Raw genomic sequence first — 17,296 nt, 5'->3', positions numbered from 1 at the left:
ATAAAATTTTTATTTCAGATTCTGATGAAGAATCCAGTGCTCCTATGCCTAGCTCTATCGAAAACTGCAGAATCTTTGGTTATGATTGGAGCTTCTGAATTTTTGCCTATATATTTAGAAAATCAGTTTATATTAACACCCACTATGGCAACTACACTTGCAGGTAGATTTACTTTTATATTGTACCATTTCAAAAATTTTGCACAGTCTTATTGTATGTACTTATGATATACTTGAAATAATATAAGGAATTATATATCTAGATATGCTTTGTGCAAATTTTACAAATATCAGCACTTTGCCATCATTCTATCAATATTTTTAACACATAAATCCTTGTAAAAACTTCTGTACTCTCCTTTATCTCATTTCTCTTCATTCTTTTTCACAGATAATCACTTTTCTGAAGTCAGAGTGAATCATTCCCATGCATGTTTGTATATCTTTACTGCTTATGTGCTTGTCTATACATATCTATTTCTAAAATTTATGTATCATTTTATACATACTCTTCTACCACTTACTTTTTCATCAAAAATTGTGTCCTTTAGATTTGTGTTTGTCTATATATATTTAATGCATTTTAGTTTGCTTTTATTTTATGATTCTATTTTATGAATATACCATTGTTTATTTATCATCCAATTAATGGATATGTTGTTGACTCCCACTTTTTCACTTGTCTAATGCAGTAATGAATTGGCTTGTTGATATCTCTTTGTGTACATTTGTAAGAGTTGATCTAAGTTTAGACATTGAAGGGAAATTGCTATTGTGTACATTTTCTATTTTATGAGATATTGAGAATTGGCTTTCCAAAAGAGGTTGCAAATTGAATTAAATGTTTTAAAGGTTTAGTGGGAGAGTTGTAAATGTAATAATTTATTTTAAGGTATAAAAGGTCAAGGATGCATACAGTAACTTTTAGGGTAATCAATAAAATAGTAGTAAGAGAGTATATTAATATGAAAAAAATTAATTAAAAAAGAAAGGACAGAGTAGAGGATACAAGATGGCTGAATAGGAACAGTTCCAGAGTACAGTTCCCAGCAAGAACAATGCAGAGGGTGAGTGCTCAACACATTTCCAAACAAATTTTCACTGCCCACAGACCAGGAGATTCCTGGGCTGAAAAGCACAACATGGCTGGACCTGTGAGTTGTTGCGCAGAAACTCACACAAATCTGGGCAGCCATTTCAACTGGTGCCTGGAACACATGGGAGACAGAGCCACCCATTCAACTGAAAGGGAGGGGCTAAGAGAGGGATCCAGGCGATCTGGCTTGGTGGGTACCACCCTCACAAAAACAAGCAATCTGAAACTCTCTAGATTGAGAGTTTCACAGCAAGTGCAGCTGGACCCAGGATGGTCCAGCTCAATGGGGGAAGGCCATCCTCCACTAATGAAGCAGTCCACCACTACCGAGGCAGATCACACAGAAGCTGGGCAGAGGCTGTGGCAGCTCAGCAATGCCTCTGCTGGCAGACTGTGACTAGACTACTCTGTGCAGGGCAGGGCATCTCTGAAAAAAGGCAACAGCACATCAGGAACTTAAAAATAAAACTGACCTTCCTAGGTCAGAGCACCTGGGAAAAGAGGCGGTTATGAGTTCCACTGAAAAAGACTTAAAGGTACCTACCAAGCAACTCTACATGGAACAATGGAGCTCCCAGCACAGCACTTGAGCTCCTATAAGGGACAGACTGTCTCCTCAAGCAGCTCCCTGACCACCATATACCCAAAGAGACACCTCATAAAGAAGTCAGGCTGACATCTGGTGGATATGCTTCTGGGATGAAGATAACAGATGAAGAAACTGGTAGCAACGCTTACTGTTCTGCAGCCCCTATGGGTGATCCCCAGGCAAACAGGGTCTGGAGTGGACCTCCAGCAGTCCTGCGGCAGAGGGACCTGACTGTTAGAAGGAAAACTAACAAACAGAAAGAAATAGCTTCAACATCAACAAAAAGGACATCCACTCAGAGACCCCATCTGAAAGAAACCAACTACAAAGACCACAGGTAGATAAAGCCACGAAGATGGGGAGAAACCAGTGCAAAAAGGATGAAAACACCAAAAACCAGAATGCCTCTCCTCCTCCAAAGGATCACAACTCTCACTAGCTAGGGATCAAAGATGGATGGAGAATGAATCTGATGAACTGACAGAAGCAGGCTTCAGAAGGTGGGTAATAACAAACTTCTCAGAGCTAAAAGAACATATGCTAACCCAATACAAAGAAACTAAGAACCTAGAAAAAAGATTAGATGAGATGCTAACTAGAATAAACAGCTTAGAGAAGAATGTAAACAACTTGATGGAGCTGAAAAACACAGCACGAGAACTTCACGAAGTATACACAAGTTTGAATAGCCGAATCGACCAAGCAGAAGAAAGGATATCAGAGATTGAAGATCAATGCAATGAAATAAAATAAGAAGCCAAGAACAGAGAAAAAAGAGTGAAAAGAAATGAACAAAGCCTCCAAGAAATATGGGATTATGTGAAAAGACCTAATCTATGTTTGATAGGTGTACCTGAATGTGACGGAGAGAATGAATCCAAGATGGAAAACATTCTTCAGGATATTATCCAGGAAAACTTCCCCAACCTAGCAAGGTAGGCCAACATTCAAGTCTAGGAAATACAGAGAACACCACAAAGATATTCCTCAAGGAGAGCAACCCCAAGGCACATAATTGTCAGATTCATCAGGGTTGAAATGAAGGAAAAAATGCTAAGGGCAGCCAGAGAGAAAGATCAGGTTACCCACAAAGGGAAACCCATCAGACTCACAGCAAATCTCTCAGCAGAAACCCTACAACCCAGAAGAGAGTGGCGGCCAATATTCAGCATCCTTAAAGAAAAGAACTTTCAACCTAGAATTTCATATCCAGCCAAACTAAGCTTCATAAGTGAAGGAGAAATAAAATCCTTTACAGACAAGCAATTGCTGAGAGATTTCATCACCACCAGGCCTGCCTTACAAGAGATCCTGAAAGAAGTACTAAACAAAGAAAGGAACAACCAGTACCAGCCATGCCAAAAATGGACCAAATGGTAAAGACCATCGAAACAATGAAGAAAATGCATCAACTAATGGGCAAAACATCAGCTAGCATCAAAATGGCAGGATCAAACTCACACATAACAATATTAACCGTAAATGTAAATGGGCTAAATGCCCCAATCAAAAGACACAGGCTGGCAAATTAGATAAAAAGTCAAGACCCATCCGTATGCTGTATTCAGGAAACCCATCTCATGTTCAAGGATACACATAGGCTCAAAATAAAGGGATGGAGGAAGATTTATCAAGCAAATGGGGAGCAAAAAAAAAAAAAAAGCAGGAGTTGCAATCCTAGTCTCTGATAAAATGGACTTTAAACCAACAAAGATCAAAAGAGACAAAGAAGGACATTACATAATGGTAAAAGGATCAATGCATCAAGAAGAGCTAATGATCCTAAATATATACACACCCAATACAGGAACACCCAGGTACATAAAGCAAGTTCTTAATGACCTACAGAGAGACTTAGATTCCCACACAGTAATAGTGGGAGACTTTAACACTCCACTGTCAATATTAGACAGATCAACGAGACAGAAAATTAACAAGGATATCCAGGACTTGAACTCAGATTTGGACCAAGTGGACCTCTACAGAAATCTCCACCCCAAATCAACAGAATATACCTTCTTCTCAGCACCACATTGCACCTACTCTAAAATTGAGCACATAATTGGAAGTAAATCACTCCTCAGCAAATGCAAAAGAACAAATCATAATAAACAATCTCTCAGACCACAGGGCAATCAAATTAGAACTCAGAATTCAGAAACTAACTCAGAACCACACAACTTCATGGAAACTGAATAACCTGCTCCTGAATGTCGACTGGCTAAACAATGAAATGAAGACGGAAATAAAGATGTTCTTTGAAACCAATGAGAATGAAGACACAATGTACCAGAATCTCTGGGACACATTCAAAGCAGTGTATGGAGGGAAATTTATAGCAATAAATGTCCACCAGAGAAGCAAGGAAAGATCTAAAATCAACACCCTATTGTCAAAATTGAAAGAGCTAGAGGACCAACATCAAAAAACTCAAAAGCTAGCAGAAGACAAGAAATAACTAACATTACAGCAGAACTGAAGGAGACAGAGACACAAATAACCCTTCAAAAAAATCAATAAATCCTAGAGCTGTTTTTTTGAAAAGATCAACAAAATAGACAGAATGCTAGCCAGATTAATAAAAAAAGAAAAGGGAGAAGAATCAAATAGATGCACTGAAAAATGAAAAAGGAGATATTACCACCGATTCCAGAGAAATACAAACTGCCATCAGAGATTACTACAAACAACTCTATGCACATAAACCAGTAAACCTGGAAGAAATGGATAAATTCCTGGACACTTGCACTCTCCCAAGCCTAAACCAGGAAGAAGTTGAAACCTTGAACAGACCAATAACAAGGGCTGAAGTTGAGGCAGCAATTAATAGCCTACCAACCAAAAAAAGCCCAGGTCCAGATGGGTTCACAGCTGAATTCTACCAGACATACAAAGAGGAGCTGGTACCGTTCCTTCTGAAACTATTCTAAACATTACAAAAAGAGGGAATCCTTCCCAAATCATTTTGTGAGACCAACATCATCCTGATACCAAAACACAGCAGAGACTCAACAAAAAAAGAAAACGTCAAGCCAATATCCATGATGAACATCAATGCAAAAATCTTCAGTAAAATACTGGCAAAATGTTTGCAACAGCACATCAAGAAGCTTATCCATCACGATCAAGTAGGCTTCATCCCTGGGAGGCAAGGCTGGTTCAACATATGCAAGTCTATAAACGTAATCCACCACACAAATGGAACCAAAGGCAAAAACCACATGATTATATCAATAGATGCAGAGAATGCCTTTGACAAAATTCAGCAGCCCTTTATGCTAAAAACTCTCAATCAACTAGGTATTGAAGGAACATATCTCAAAATAATAAAAACTATTTATGACAAACCTACAGCCAATATCATACTGAATGGGCAAAAACTAGAAGCATTCCCTTTGAAATCCAGCACTAGACAAGGATGCCCTCTCTCACCACTCCTATTCAGTATGGTATCGTAAGTTCTAGCCAGAGCAATTAGGAAAGAAAATAAAAAATAAAGGGTATTCAATTAGGAAAGGAGGAAGGCAAGTTGTTTCTATTTGCAGTTGACATGATTGTATATTGAGAAGACCCTATCCTCTCAGTCCAAAATCTCCTTAAACTAATAAGCAACTTCAGCAAAGTCTCAGGATACAAAATCAATGTGCAAAAATCACAAGCATTTCTATACACAAATAACAGACTTAAAGAGAGCCAAATCATGAGTGAACTCCCGTTCACAATTGCTACAAAGAGATTAAAATACCTAGGAATACAACTAACAAAGGATGTAAAGAACCTTTTCAAGGAGAACTAAAAACCACTGCTCAAGGAAATAAGGGAGAACACAAACAGATGGAGAAACATTCCATGCTCATGGTTAGGAAGAATCAATATCGTGAAAATGGCCATACTGCGCAAAGTAATTTATAAATTCAATGCTATCTTCATCAAGCTACCAATGACCTTCTTCATAGAACTAGAAAAAACCACCTTAAGCTTCATATGGAACCAAAAGAGAGCCCACATAGCCAAGACAATCCTAAGCAAAAAGGACAAAGCCGGAGGCATCACACTACCTGATTTCAAACTATACTACAAGGCTACAGTAATCAAAACAGCACAGTGCTGGTACCAAAAGAGAGAGATAGACTAATGGAACAGAACAGAGGCCTTGGAGGCAACACCACACATCTACAACCATCTGATCTTTGAACAACCTGACAAAAACAAGCAATGGGGAAAGGATTCCCCATTTAATAAATGGTGTTGGGAAAACTGGCTAGCTGTGTGCAGAAAGCAGAGACTGGACCCTTTCCTGGCACCTTACAGTAAAATTAACTCCAGATGAATTAAAGACTTAATTTAAACATAAGACCTAACACCATAAAAACCCCAGAAGAAAACCTAGGCAAAACCATTCAGGACATAGGCATAGGCAAGGACTTCATGACTAAAACACCAAAAGCATTGGCAACAAAAGCCAAAATAAACAAATGGGACCTAATTAAACTCCAGAGCTGTACAGCAAAAGAAACAATCATTAGAGTGAACTGGCAACCAACAGAATGGGAAAAAATTTTTGCTATCTACCCATTGACAAAGGGCTAATAGCCAGAATCTACAAAGGACTAAAACAGATTTACCAGAAAAAAAAACAAGCAAACCCATCCAAAAGTGGGTGAAGGATATGAACAGACACTTTTCAAAAGAAGACATATATGAGGCCAATGAACATATGAAAAAATCCTCATCATCACGGATTATTAGAGAAATGCAATCAAATCCACATTGAGATACCCTCTCATGCCAGTTAGAATGGCAATCATTAAAAAATCTGGATACAACAGATGCTGGAGAGGATGTGGAGAAATAGGAACACTTTTACACTGTTGGTGGGAGTGTAAACTAGTTCAACCATTGTGGAAGGCAGTGTGGCCATTCCTCAAAGACCTAGAAATAGAAATTCTACTTGACCCAGCAATCCCATTACTGGGTATATGCCCAAGGGATTATAAATAGTTCTATTATAAAGACAAATGCACACGTATGTTCATTGCGGCACTGTTTACAATAGCAAAGACCTGGAACCAATCCAAATGCCCATCAACGATAGACTGGACAGGGAAAATGTGGCACATATACACCATGGAATACTATGCAGCCACAAAAAATGATGAGTTTGTGTCCTTTGTAGAGACATAGATGAATCTGGAAACCATCATTCTTAGCAAACTGACACAAGAACAGAAAATCAAACACCACATGTTCTCACTCATAGTCGGGTGTTGACCAATAAGAACACAGGGACACAGGGAAGTGAGCATCACACACTGGGATCTGTTGTGGGGAGGCCAAGGGACAGTGGTGGGAGGGAAGTTGGGGAGGGATAACATGGGGAGAAATGCCAGATATAGGTGACAGGGGTATGGAGGCAGCAAACCACATTTCCATGTGTGTACCTATGCAACAATCCTGCATGATCTGTACATGTACCCCAGAACCTAAAGTACAATTAAAAAAAAAGGAAAGGGGAAAAAAAAAAAAAGAAAGGACAGACAGAAAACAAAAAAAAAACGTGGGACAAATAAAAAACAAAGCTTAACATGTACAGAAATATTGACTATAAACCTAAACCTTTTATGAAGTACATATATTTTTATATATATACATATATGTATGTATATATATATATTTATATATATATACATACATGTATGTGTGTGTGTGTGTGTGTGTGTGTGTGTGTGTGTGTGTATATATATATATATATATATATATATATATATATATATATATAAAAGACACAGTCTTGTCTGACTGCAAGTTGTCCAAAAAACCAAAACAGATCAGCTTTCAAGGACCATAATGACAATTTTTTTCGTGAGCACACCAGGTTTGGGGCACTCTTATTAATCAAATCAACAGAAGTTGAGGAGTAAATCCATTCCATTTGTTTCCTATCATATTTAATTAAGGTTATTATCAATGGATTCCAAGCATCAGTATAAGGCCACATGCAGTATTTACTTTAACCATCCCCTCAAGGTCCTGGATCTAGCCAGCTGAACAAATCTTTCAGCCATCAAGGTCTATCTTAAAAAAATCAGGTGGCTTTCTTTTTAAGTTTTTCTACTGACCTTTCTACTTAGCCTGAGGTATTAATCCAAACATAACAAAATACATTAGCAATTGCAAATTCTACCTTGGTAAGAATGAAATTTTGGGCAATTTTATCATCTGTAATAATATTGATCAGTGAGTGAGGCTGACCAAGAGTGCTTTCCAGGACTGAGGTGGTGTTATTGATTATTTCGAGTAAAGTCAAGGACAAATTTTGCACTGCATTTTATAATTGCATTACTCTCATCATAAGGATAGCTGTATTAAGGCTGTGTATGAATAGTACACAACTAATCCTGCCAGGAAGCTCCCATGAGTAACCCAGAGTAACTTCATTCTAGAGAAATTTCCAGTATTCAAAGAGCTATATGATCTGCTGGTGGTGATGTAAACACTTGATGATCTTTTATGACCACCCCTATGTTCTTGAGTATATCATTTCTATTTGACAAGTAAGGCTTGTTAAATAGTTGTATGCCTGATTTGGTTTATCTCAATATGAGAATATCAACTCACAAAATCAAAAGATCACTGTAAGTTAGGACTTTGGTTTTGACAAGATGCTAGCAGTAAGCTAGTAGTTGCTTTCCAAATGGTAGCCGTTTTAAGGAGTCAATGAGTGTTATGCAACAATGGGGATTTCTGAGTGGAACCTGTTTCTTTTATCCAGAGGCTCCAGTCCACAAAATTATTAGTCATGGAGATTTGTAGCTCAAGGGGATCATTAAATTTCTAGAACCTCAAAGAAGAGAGTATTGCACAGCTTGCTGATCAACTTCAATTTAGGTTTGTGAATTATACTCACTATAAGTTAGTTGATATAAAAGACAAGTAGAAGGCCCAAGACAGACATTTACCATCTCTGATACCCAGAGTCCAAAGTGACATTAGGCTCCCTTTTGGTTGGAGGGAAGTGAGATGTGTTTTTCCTTGACTTCCAGAATAATTGAGCACTGTGAATCTGTTTATATAGTCCCGAGATACTTGATGTGCAGTCTTTTGGATTTTGTTGGGATTTATCAGTTACCCTTGCTGGTGAAGGTGTGATAATACCAAAGTTAGAGCCATTGAGTCTGAGGCTTGAGATCCTCTAGCCAACTGAATGTCATCTATCAGTGAAAGATTTAGGCATCAGAAGGCAATAGGAATCACACTAAATTCTTATGCAACTTCTTGTAGCAAGTGGCAGAGTAGTTTAGGTACTACTAAATAGATAAAACTATTTTAAAATTTATATGGATCCAAAAAAGAGCTCAAATAGCCAAGACAATCCTAAGCAAAAGAACAAAGCTGGAGACACCACACTACCAGACTTCAAACTATACTACAGGGCTACAGTAACCAAAACAGCATCATACTGGTACAAAAATGAACATATAGACCAATAGAACAGAACAGAGAGTCCAGAAATAAGGCCACACACCTACAACCATCTGATCCTCAACAACCCTGAGTAAAACAAGCCGTGAGGAAAGGACTCCCTATTAATAAATGGTGCTGGTATAACTGGCAAGCCATATGCAGAAGGTTGAAACTTGACTGCCTCTTTATACCACATACAAAAATCAACTCAATATGGATTAAAGACTTAAATGCAAAACTCAAAACTATAAAAACCCTAGAAGAAAACCTAGGCAATGTCATTTTGCACATAGGAACTGGCAAAGATTTCAGGACAAAGACTTCAAAAGCCATTGCAACAAAAGCAAAAACTTACAAATGGGATCTAATTAAAATAAAGAGCTTCTGCACTGCAAAAGAAACTATCGACAGAGTATACCAGACAGTCTACAGAATGGAAGAAAATATTTCCAAGGCAACTATCTGGCAAAGGTCTAAAATCCAGCATCTATGAGGAACTTAAACTTACAAGAAAAAAATAAATTAAAAAAAAGCCCCATAATAAAATGGGCATAGTACAGAAACAGATACTTCTCAAAAGAAGACATATATGTGGTCAACAGTATGAAAAAAGCTCAGTATCACTGATCATTAGACAAAGGCAAATCAAAACCACAGTGAGATACTATCTCACAGCATTCAGAATGGCTATTACTAAAAAGTCAAAAAATAAGTGCTGGCGAGGTTGCAGAGAAAAGGGAATGCTTATACACTTTTGGTGGGAGTGTAAATTAGTTCAACCATTGTGGAAAGCAGTGTGGTGATTCTTCAGAGACCTAAAGACAGAACTAGCATTTGATGCAGTAATCCTATTACTGGATATATACCCAAAGGCATGTAAATTTTTCTATCATAAAGACACATGCATGCATATATTCATCACAGTACTATTCACAATAGCAAAGATGTGGAATCAACCCAAATGCCCCTCAATGGTAGACTAGATTTAAAAAATGGCACATACACACCATGAAATTGTATGCAGCCATAAAAAATGAATTAATGTATTTTGCAGGAACACAGATGGAACTGGGGGTCATTATCCTTAGCAAACTAATGCAGAAACATAAAACCAAATACTACATGTTCTCACTTATAAATGGGAGCTAAGTGATAAGAACCCATAGACACAAAGAGGGGAACAATAAACACTGGAGCCTACCTAAGGCGGGTGGGTGGTGGGATAGAGAGGATCAGAAAAAATAACTATTGGGTACTAAGCTTTTTACCTGGATGATGAGATCATCTGTATAACAAACGCTTGTGACACGAATTTACCTGTATCACAAACCTGCATATGTACCACTGAACCTAAAATAAAAGTTTTCAAAAAAAAAAATAATTGATACTATTTATATGGACATTCAAGTCCCAAAATGATTGTTCTCCATTTTGGAGAAGACCAAAGTTGCAGGACTTATACTACTGGATATCGAGACTATTCCAGTTACTGTATCTATAAAGTATTGCTGTAAAACAGAGGTTTTTTTTTTTTTTAAAAAAAGATATCTTATTTATTTAATTTAAATTGAAATTTTGGTAGAGCTCACTAGAGCGAGCTTCTTTTCATTCTATGTGGCACAAGCAGGGAAAGTTTAACTAGATTTTGGTGGGTTTATTTTCAAGTTGATTTACACTCATTTCTGGAAAATCATGCTGGATGTTGGTTGGAAACAAGCAGGGCTATTGGCCTGAGTTCTCTCCACATGGACCTCTCTATAGCTGCTTAAGATTCATCATGGCATGGTGGCTTGATTAAAAGATTAAGTAGCCAAAAAGAGAAAAAGTAGGTACCATTTTTATGACCTGACCTTAGCTATTACATAGTTTCACTGCCAAAGTGAAACTGTGGTTCGAGGGGGAAGGAAATAGACCACTCAATAGAAAGAGTGCCTAGATCAAATGCCTGTGAGAAGAGGTAATGTTTCAGCTGTCTTTGGAAAATACAATTTGCAAAAAGATGTATTATAAAGATATAGTAATTAAGACAGTGTGATTGGTGCAAGTATAAACAAATAGGTCAATGGCACAGAATAGGATGTCCCACATTCAGAGTCATCTGATTTGAGACGAAAGTAACATAGCAGTACAGTGATATTGGATTCATTAGGTATCCTTATGAAAAAGTAGTTTTACTTCTACCTTACCACATACCATATCTTTTAGAGTGAGGCATAGGAGAACATCTTAATGGCCTTGGAAAAGACAAAGATTTCTTAAACACGACACAAATCACATAGCCAAAAAAAGGGAAAAATACAAAAAGTGGTATTAAATTAAAATGAAGAACTTCAAGCATCAGCATGAGTGTGAAAAAGGAAGCAACACAATCTTTTTAATAGAATTATTCTGCAAAGTATTTTTTTCCAGAATATGTAAGATCACTGACAATAATAAAATGGGAGATATTTTATTATGAACAAAAGACTTGAATAGGTACTTTACCAAAGATGACATAAATTGGCCAACATTTATATGAAAATGTGCTCACCTTCATAAGTTTTCAGGTAAATGCATATTATAGCTACAGTGTAACCCTACAACCCATTCCCCAGAATGGCTAAAATGAGAAAGAGCGAAACGTGATGGCTTGGATGTGGAGCAATTGGCATTTCATCCACTGCTGGTGAGAGTGTAAATTAGTTTAACCATTTTGTAAACCTATTGGGCAGTACCACAAAATCTTAATATATACATATTCCCGGTCCAGAAATTACACTCCTAGCTATCTACTCCACATAAATTTTACCCTTAAGAGTATACTCAACAGAAATGCAAATGTTTATAAAAGACATATACATAGATTTTTATAGTAGTAGCACAATTCAGAACATCACACTGAATAAATAAGGTGGGGTGTATATATTATAGGAATACTTTAAGCAATAAGAAGGCACAATTGCATGTTTTGTTATATAAAAAGATGAGTATTGTCCAAACATCATTTGGACAATGCACACATATCTTATGATCCCTTTTTAAATGAAATCCTGAGTGCATGAAAGAGCCCCTGGGTTTCTGGTCATGTTCAATTTTTACCTGAGCAGTGGTTCTTTACATGTGTTCACTTTGGAAATTCAATGTGTACAATTATAATTTGTGTACTTTTATGTACATCATTAACATCATTACGTTAAAGCTAATTGGAAGTCTTGTGCATTGTTGAATTTTGAACACTTTTGTCTCTTTTTGGTGTGATCTTTCAGAAACAAAGCTACAAATTTGTTAAACCCCCACTATCCCATATTTTCTGCACCTTTTCTCTTGAGGCAGAGTTTTCTCAGCCACCATTCCTACAATCTTCTGCCTGGGTAGTAAACCTGACAGCCAGTATTTTCTTAGCTGAGTTGGGTAGAGTTCTCAGTTTTCTGCTCACAGATATGAATGGTTTAGAAGAAAGCATAGGGAAATAGCTTCATGGCCTTAGAGCCTATAGTCTCATCCAAACTTTGAATAAACTAGGATATGCTATGCAGGTGCAGAGAGACAATTATGTGGCATGTAGGTGGGGATACAAATTGGGGATCAAACATTTTATATATAGTACCGTCAAATCTTTTTGTTTTTAACTCCACCTCACCCTTGCTTCAATGGTACCTAATGTCCTCAATGTTTGAAATTTTAGGGTAATAAAATATGGTTTTCTGCTTAATTGCATTGCCTGAAGGTTCACTGTTCATCATTCTGAAGTCTTCTGATTTAGTTCAAATTTCCAAAATTTTCTTAGAAAATTGATGGGCATTTGGGTTGCTTCCAAGTCTTTGCTATTGTAAAAAGTGCCATGACAAAAATACTAGATTCTGGATCTTAGACCTTTGTCAGATGGATAGATAGCAAAATTTTTCTCCCATTCTGTAGGTTGCCTGTTCACTCTGATGATAGTTATTTTGCTGTGCAGAAGTTCTTTAGTTTAATTAGATTCAATTTGTCAATTCTGGCTTTTGTTGCCTTTGCTTTTGGTGTTTTATTCAGGAAGTCTTTGCTTATGCCTGTCTCCTAAATGATATTGCTTTGGTTTTCTTCTAGGGTTTTTAAGGTTTTAGGTTTTACATTTAAGTCTTTAATCCATCATGAGTTAAGTTTTGTATAAGGTGTAAGGAAGAGGTCCAGTTTCAGTTTTCTGCATATGCCTAGCGAGTTTTCCCAGCACCATTTATTAAATAAGGAATCATTTCCCCATTGCTTGTTTTTGTCAGGTTTATCAAAAATCAGATGGCTGTAGATGTGTGGTGGTGTTTCTGAGGCCTCTGTTCTGTTCCATTTGTCTATATATGTGTTTTGTTACCAGTACCATGCTATTTTTATTACTATAGCCTTGTAGTATAGCTGAGTAGCATCATGCTTCCAGCTTTGTTCATTTTGCTTAGGATTGTCTTGGCTATATGGGTTCTTTCTGATTTAATATGAAATTTGAAGTAGTTTTTTTCTAACTCTCTGAAGAAAGCCAACTGTAGCTTGATGGGAGTAGCATTGAATTTATAAATTACTTTGGGCAGTATAGCCATTTTCATATTGATTCTTACTATCCATGAGCATGGAATGTTTTTCCATTTGTTTGTGTCTTCTATTATTTCCTTGAGCAGTGGTTTGTATTTCTCCTTGAATAGATTCTTCACATTCCTTTTAAGTTGTATTCCTAGGTATTTTATTCTCTTTGTAGCAACTATGAACTGGAGTTCACCATAATTTGGCTCTCCGTTTGTCTATTATTGGTGTATAGGAATGCTTGTGATTTTTGCACATCAATTTTGTGTCCTGAGACTTTGCTGAAGTTACTTATCAGCTTAAGGAGATTTTAGACTGAGATGATGGGGTTTTCTAAACATACAATCATGTCATCTGCAAACAGAGACAATTTGATTTCCTTTCTTCCTGTTTGAATAACCTCTATTTCTTTTCTTGCTTGATTGCCTTGGCCAGAACTTCCAATACCATGTTGAATAGGAATGGTGAGAGAGGGCATCCTTGTCCTGTGCCAGTTTTCGAAGAGAGTGCTTCCAGCTTTTGATCATTCACTATAATATTGACTGTGGGTTTGTCACAAGGAGCTCTTATTATTTGGAGATATGTTCCATTGATACCTGGTTTATTGAGTGTTTTTTAGCATGAAGGTTGTTAAATTTTATAGAAGAGTTTTTCTGCATCTATTGAGATAATCATGTGGTTTTTGTCTTTGGTTCTGTTTATGTGATGGATTACATTTATTGATTTATGTATGTTGAACCCCTCTTTTATCCTAGGGATGAAGCTGACTTGATCATGGTGGATAAGCTTTTAATGTGGTGCTTGATTCAGTTTGCCAGCATTTTGTTGAAGATTTTTGCACAATATTCATCAGGAACATTGGCCTGAAATTGTGTGTGTGTGTGTCTCTGCCAGGTTTTGGCATCAGGATGATGCAGGCCTCATAAAATAAATTCAGGAGGAGTCTCTCTTTTTATCTTATTTGGAATAATTTCAGAAGGAATAGTACCAGTTCCTCTTTGTACCCCTGGTAGAATTTGGCTGTGAATCCTTCTGGTCTTGGGCTTTTTTTTGGTTGGTAGGCTATTAATTAATGCCTCGATTTAAAAACTTCTTATTGGTCTGTTCAGGGATTCAGCTTCTTCCTGGTTTAGTCTTGGGAGGGTGTATGTATTCAGGACTGATTCATTTCTTCTAGATTTTCTAGTGTATTTGTTTAGTAGTGTTTATAGTATTCTGTGATGGTAGTTGTATTTCTGTGGGATCAATGGTGTAATCTCCTTTATCACTTTTTATTGTGTCTCTTTAATTCTCTCTTTTCATCTTTACTACTCTGGCTAGTGGTCTATCTATTTGATCAATCTTTTCAAAAAGCCAACTCCTTGACTCATTGATTTTTTTTTAAGGGTTTTTTATATCTCTGTCTCCTTCAGTTCTGCTCTGATCTTAGGTATTTCTTGCCTCCTGCTAGCTTTTGAATTTTTTTGTTCTTGCTTCTCTAGTTCTTTTAATTGTGATTTTAGGGTGTTGATTTTAAAACTTTCCCATTTTCTCCTGTGGGCATTTAGTGCTACAAATTTCCATCTAAACACTGATTTTGCTGTGTCTCAAAAATTCTGGTACATTGTATCTTTATTCTCATTGGTTTTAAAGAATTTATTTCTGCCTTAATTTTTAAATTTACCCAGTAGTAATTCAGGAGCAGGTCATTCAGTTTCCATTCAGTAGTTGTGTGGTTTTGAGTGAGTTTCTTAACCCTGAGTTTTACTTTGATTGTACTGTGGTCTGAGAGACCGTTTGTTATAATTTTCATTCTTTTGCATTGGCTGAGGAGTGTTTTACTTTCAGTTATGTGGTCAACTTTAGAATAAGTGCTATGTGGTGCTGAGAATAATTTATATTCTGTTGATTTGAGGTGAAGACTTCTGTAGATGTCTATTTGGTCCACTTGATATGGAGCGGAGTTCCAGTCCTGAATATCCTTGTGAATTTTCTGTCTCATTGATCTGTCTCATATTGACAGTGGGGAGTTAAAGTATCCCACTATTATTGTGTGGGAGTCTAAGTCTCTTTGTAGTTCTCTAAGAACTTGCTCTGTGAATCTGGGTGCTCCTGTATTGGGTGTATATATATTTATGATAGTTAGCTCTTATCTCATTGATCCCTATATATCAATATGTAATGCCCTTCTTTGTCTTTTTTGATCTTTGTTGGTTTAAAGTCTGTTTTATCAGACACGAGGATTACAACCCCTAATTTTTTTTTCTTTCTATTTACTTGGTAAATATTCCTCCATCCCTTTATTATAAGCCTATGTGTCTTTGCACATGTGATGGGTCTCTTAAATACAGCACACTGATGGGTCTTGACCCTTTATCCAATTTGCCAGTCTGTGCCTTTTAATTGGGGCATTGAGCCCATTTACATTTAAGGTTAATATTGTTATGTGTAAATTTGATCCTGTCATCATGATCATAGCTGGTTATTTTGCACATTAGTTGATTCAGTGTCTTCATAGTGTTGTTGGTCTTTATATTTTAATGATTTTGCAGTGTCTGGTGCCAGTTTTTCCATCCCATATTGAGTGCTTTTTTTCAGGATCTTTTGTAAGGAAGGACTTGTGGTGATAAAAATCCCTCAGCATTTGCTTATCTGTAAAGGATTTTATTTCTGCTTGACTTATGAAATTTAGTTTGACCATATATGAAATTCTGGGTTAAAAATTCTTTTCTTTACAAATGTTGAATATTGGCCCCACTTTCTTCTGGCTTGTAGGGTTTCTGTGGAGAAATCTGCTGTTAGTCTGATGGGCTTCTTTTTGTAGGTAACTTAACCTTTCTCTCTGGCTGCACTTAACATTTTTTCCTTTGTTTCAACCTTGGTGAATCTGATGATTATGTGTCTTGGGATTGCTCTTCTTGAGGAGTATCTTTGTGGTCTCTGTATTTCCTGAATTTTAATGTTGACCTGTCTTGCTAGGTTGGGGAATTTCTTCTGGATAATATCCTGAAGTATATTTTCCAACTTGGGTCCATTCTCCCTATCACTTTTAGGTACACCAATCAATTGTAGGTTTGATTTTTTCACACAGTCCCATATTTCTTGGAGGCCCTGTTCATTCCTTTTCATTCTTATTTCTCTAATCCTGTCTTCATACTTTATTTCATTAAGTTGATCTTCAATCTTTGATACTCTTTCTTACGCTTGATCAGTTCAGCTACTGATACTTGTGTATGTTTCACAAAGTTCTCGTGCTGTGTTTTTCAGCTCCATCAGGTCACTTATGTTCTTTTCTAAACTGGTTATTCTACTTAGCAGTTCCTGTAACCTTTGATCAAGGTTCTTAGCTTCCTTGCCTTGGGTTAGAACATGCTCCTTTAGCTTGGAGGAGTTTGTTATTGCCCATGTTTTGAAGCCTACTTGTAAATTCGTCAAACTCATTCTTTGTCCATTTTTGTTCCCATGCTAGTGAGGAGTTGAGATTCTTTAGAGGAGAAGAGACATTCTGGTTTTTGGAATTTTCAGCCTTTTTGCACTGGTTTTTCTTCATCTTCCAGATTTATCTACCTTTGATATTGATGCTGATGACCTTTTGATGGGGTTTTTGCATGGGTATCCTTTTTGTTGTTGTTGATGTTACTGCT

General features: G+C 36.8%; 1 protein-coding gene across 1 annotated transcript in view; it reads left to right on the top strand.

The window, feature by feature from the left end:
- The window catches only part of SLCO6A1 (solute carrier organic anion transporter family member 6A1), a 106,507-nt gene that overhangs the window by 47,689 nt on the left and 41,522 nt on the right, over positions 1–17,296 (top strand). The window contains exon 7 of the mRNA XM_064375813.1: positions 19–163. Coding sequence (XP_064231883.1) covers positions 19–163 — 145 coding nt within the window. The remainder of the gene's footprint in view (positions 1–18; positions 164–17,296) is intronic.

This window comes from Aotus nancymaae, unplaced genomic scaffold, assembly GCF_030222135.1.
Source record: "Aotus nancymaae isolate 86718 unplaced genomic scaffold, 86718_ANA_hifiasm-v0.15.2.pri h1tg000014l, whole genome shotgun sequence".
Classification (NCBI taxonomy): domain Eukaryota; kingdom Metazoa; phylum Chordata; class Mammalia; order Primates; family Aotidae; genus Aotus; species Aotus nancymaae.
Note: the sequence above shows the minus strand (reverse complement) of the source record. Positions and strands in the feature narration are given on the sequence as shown.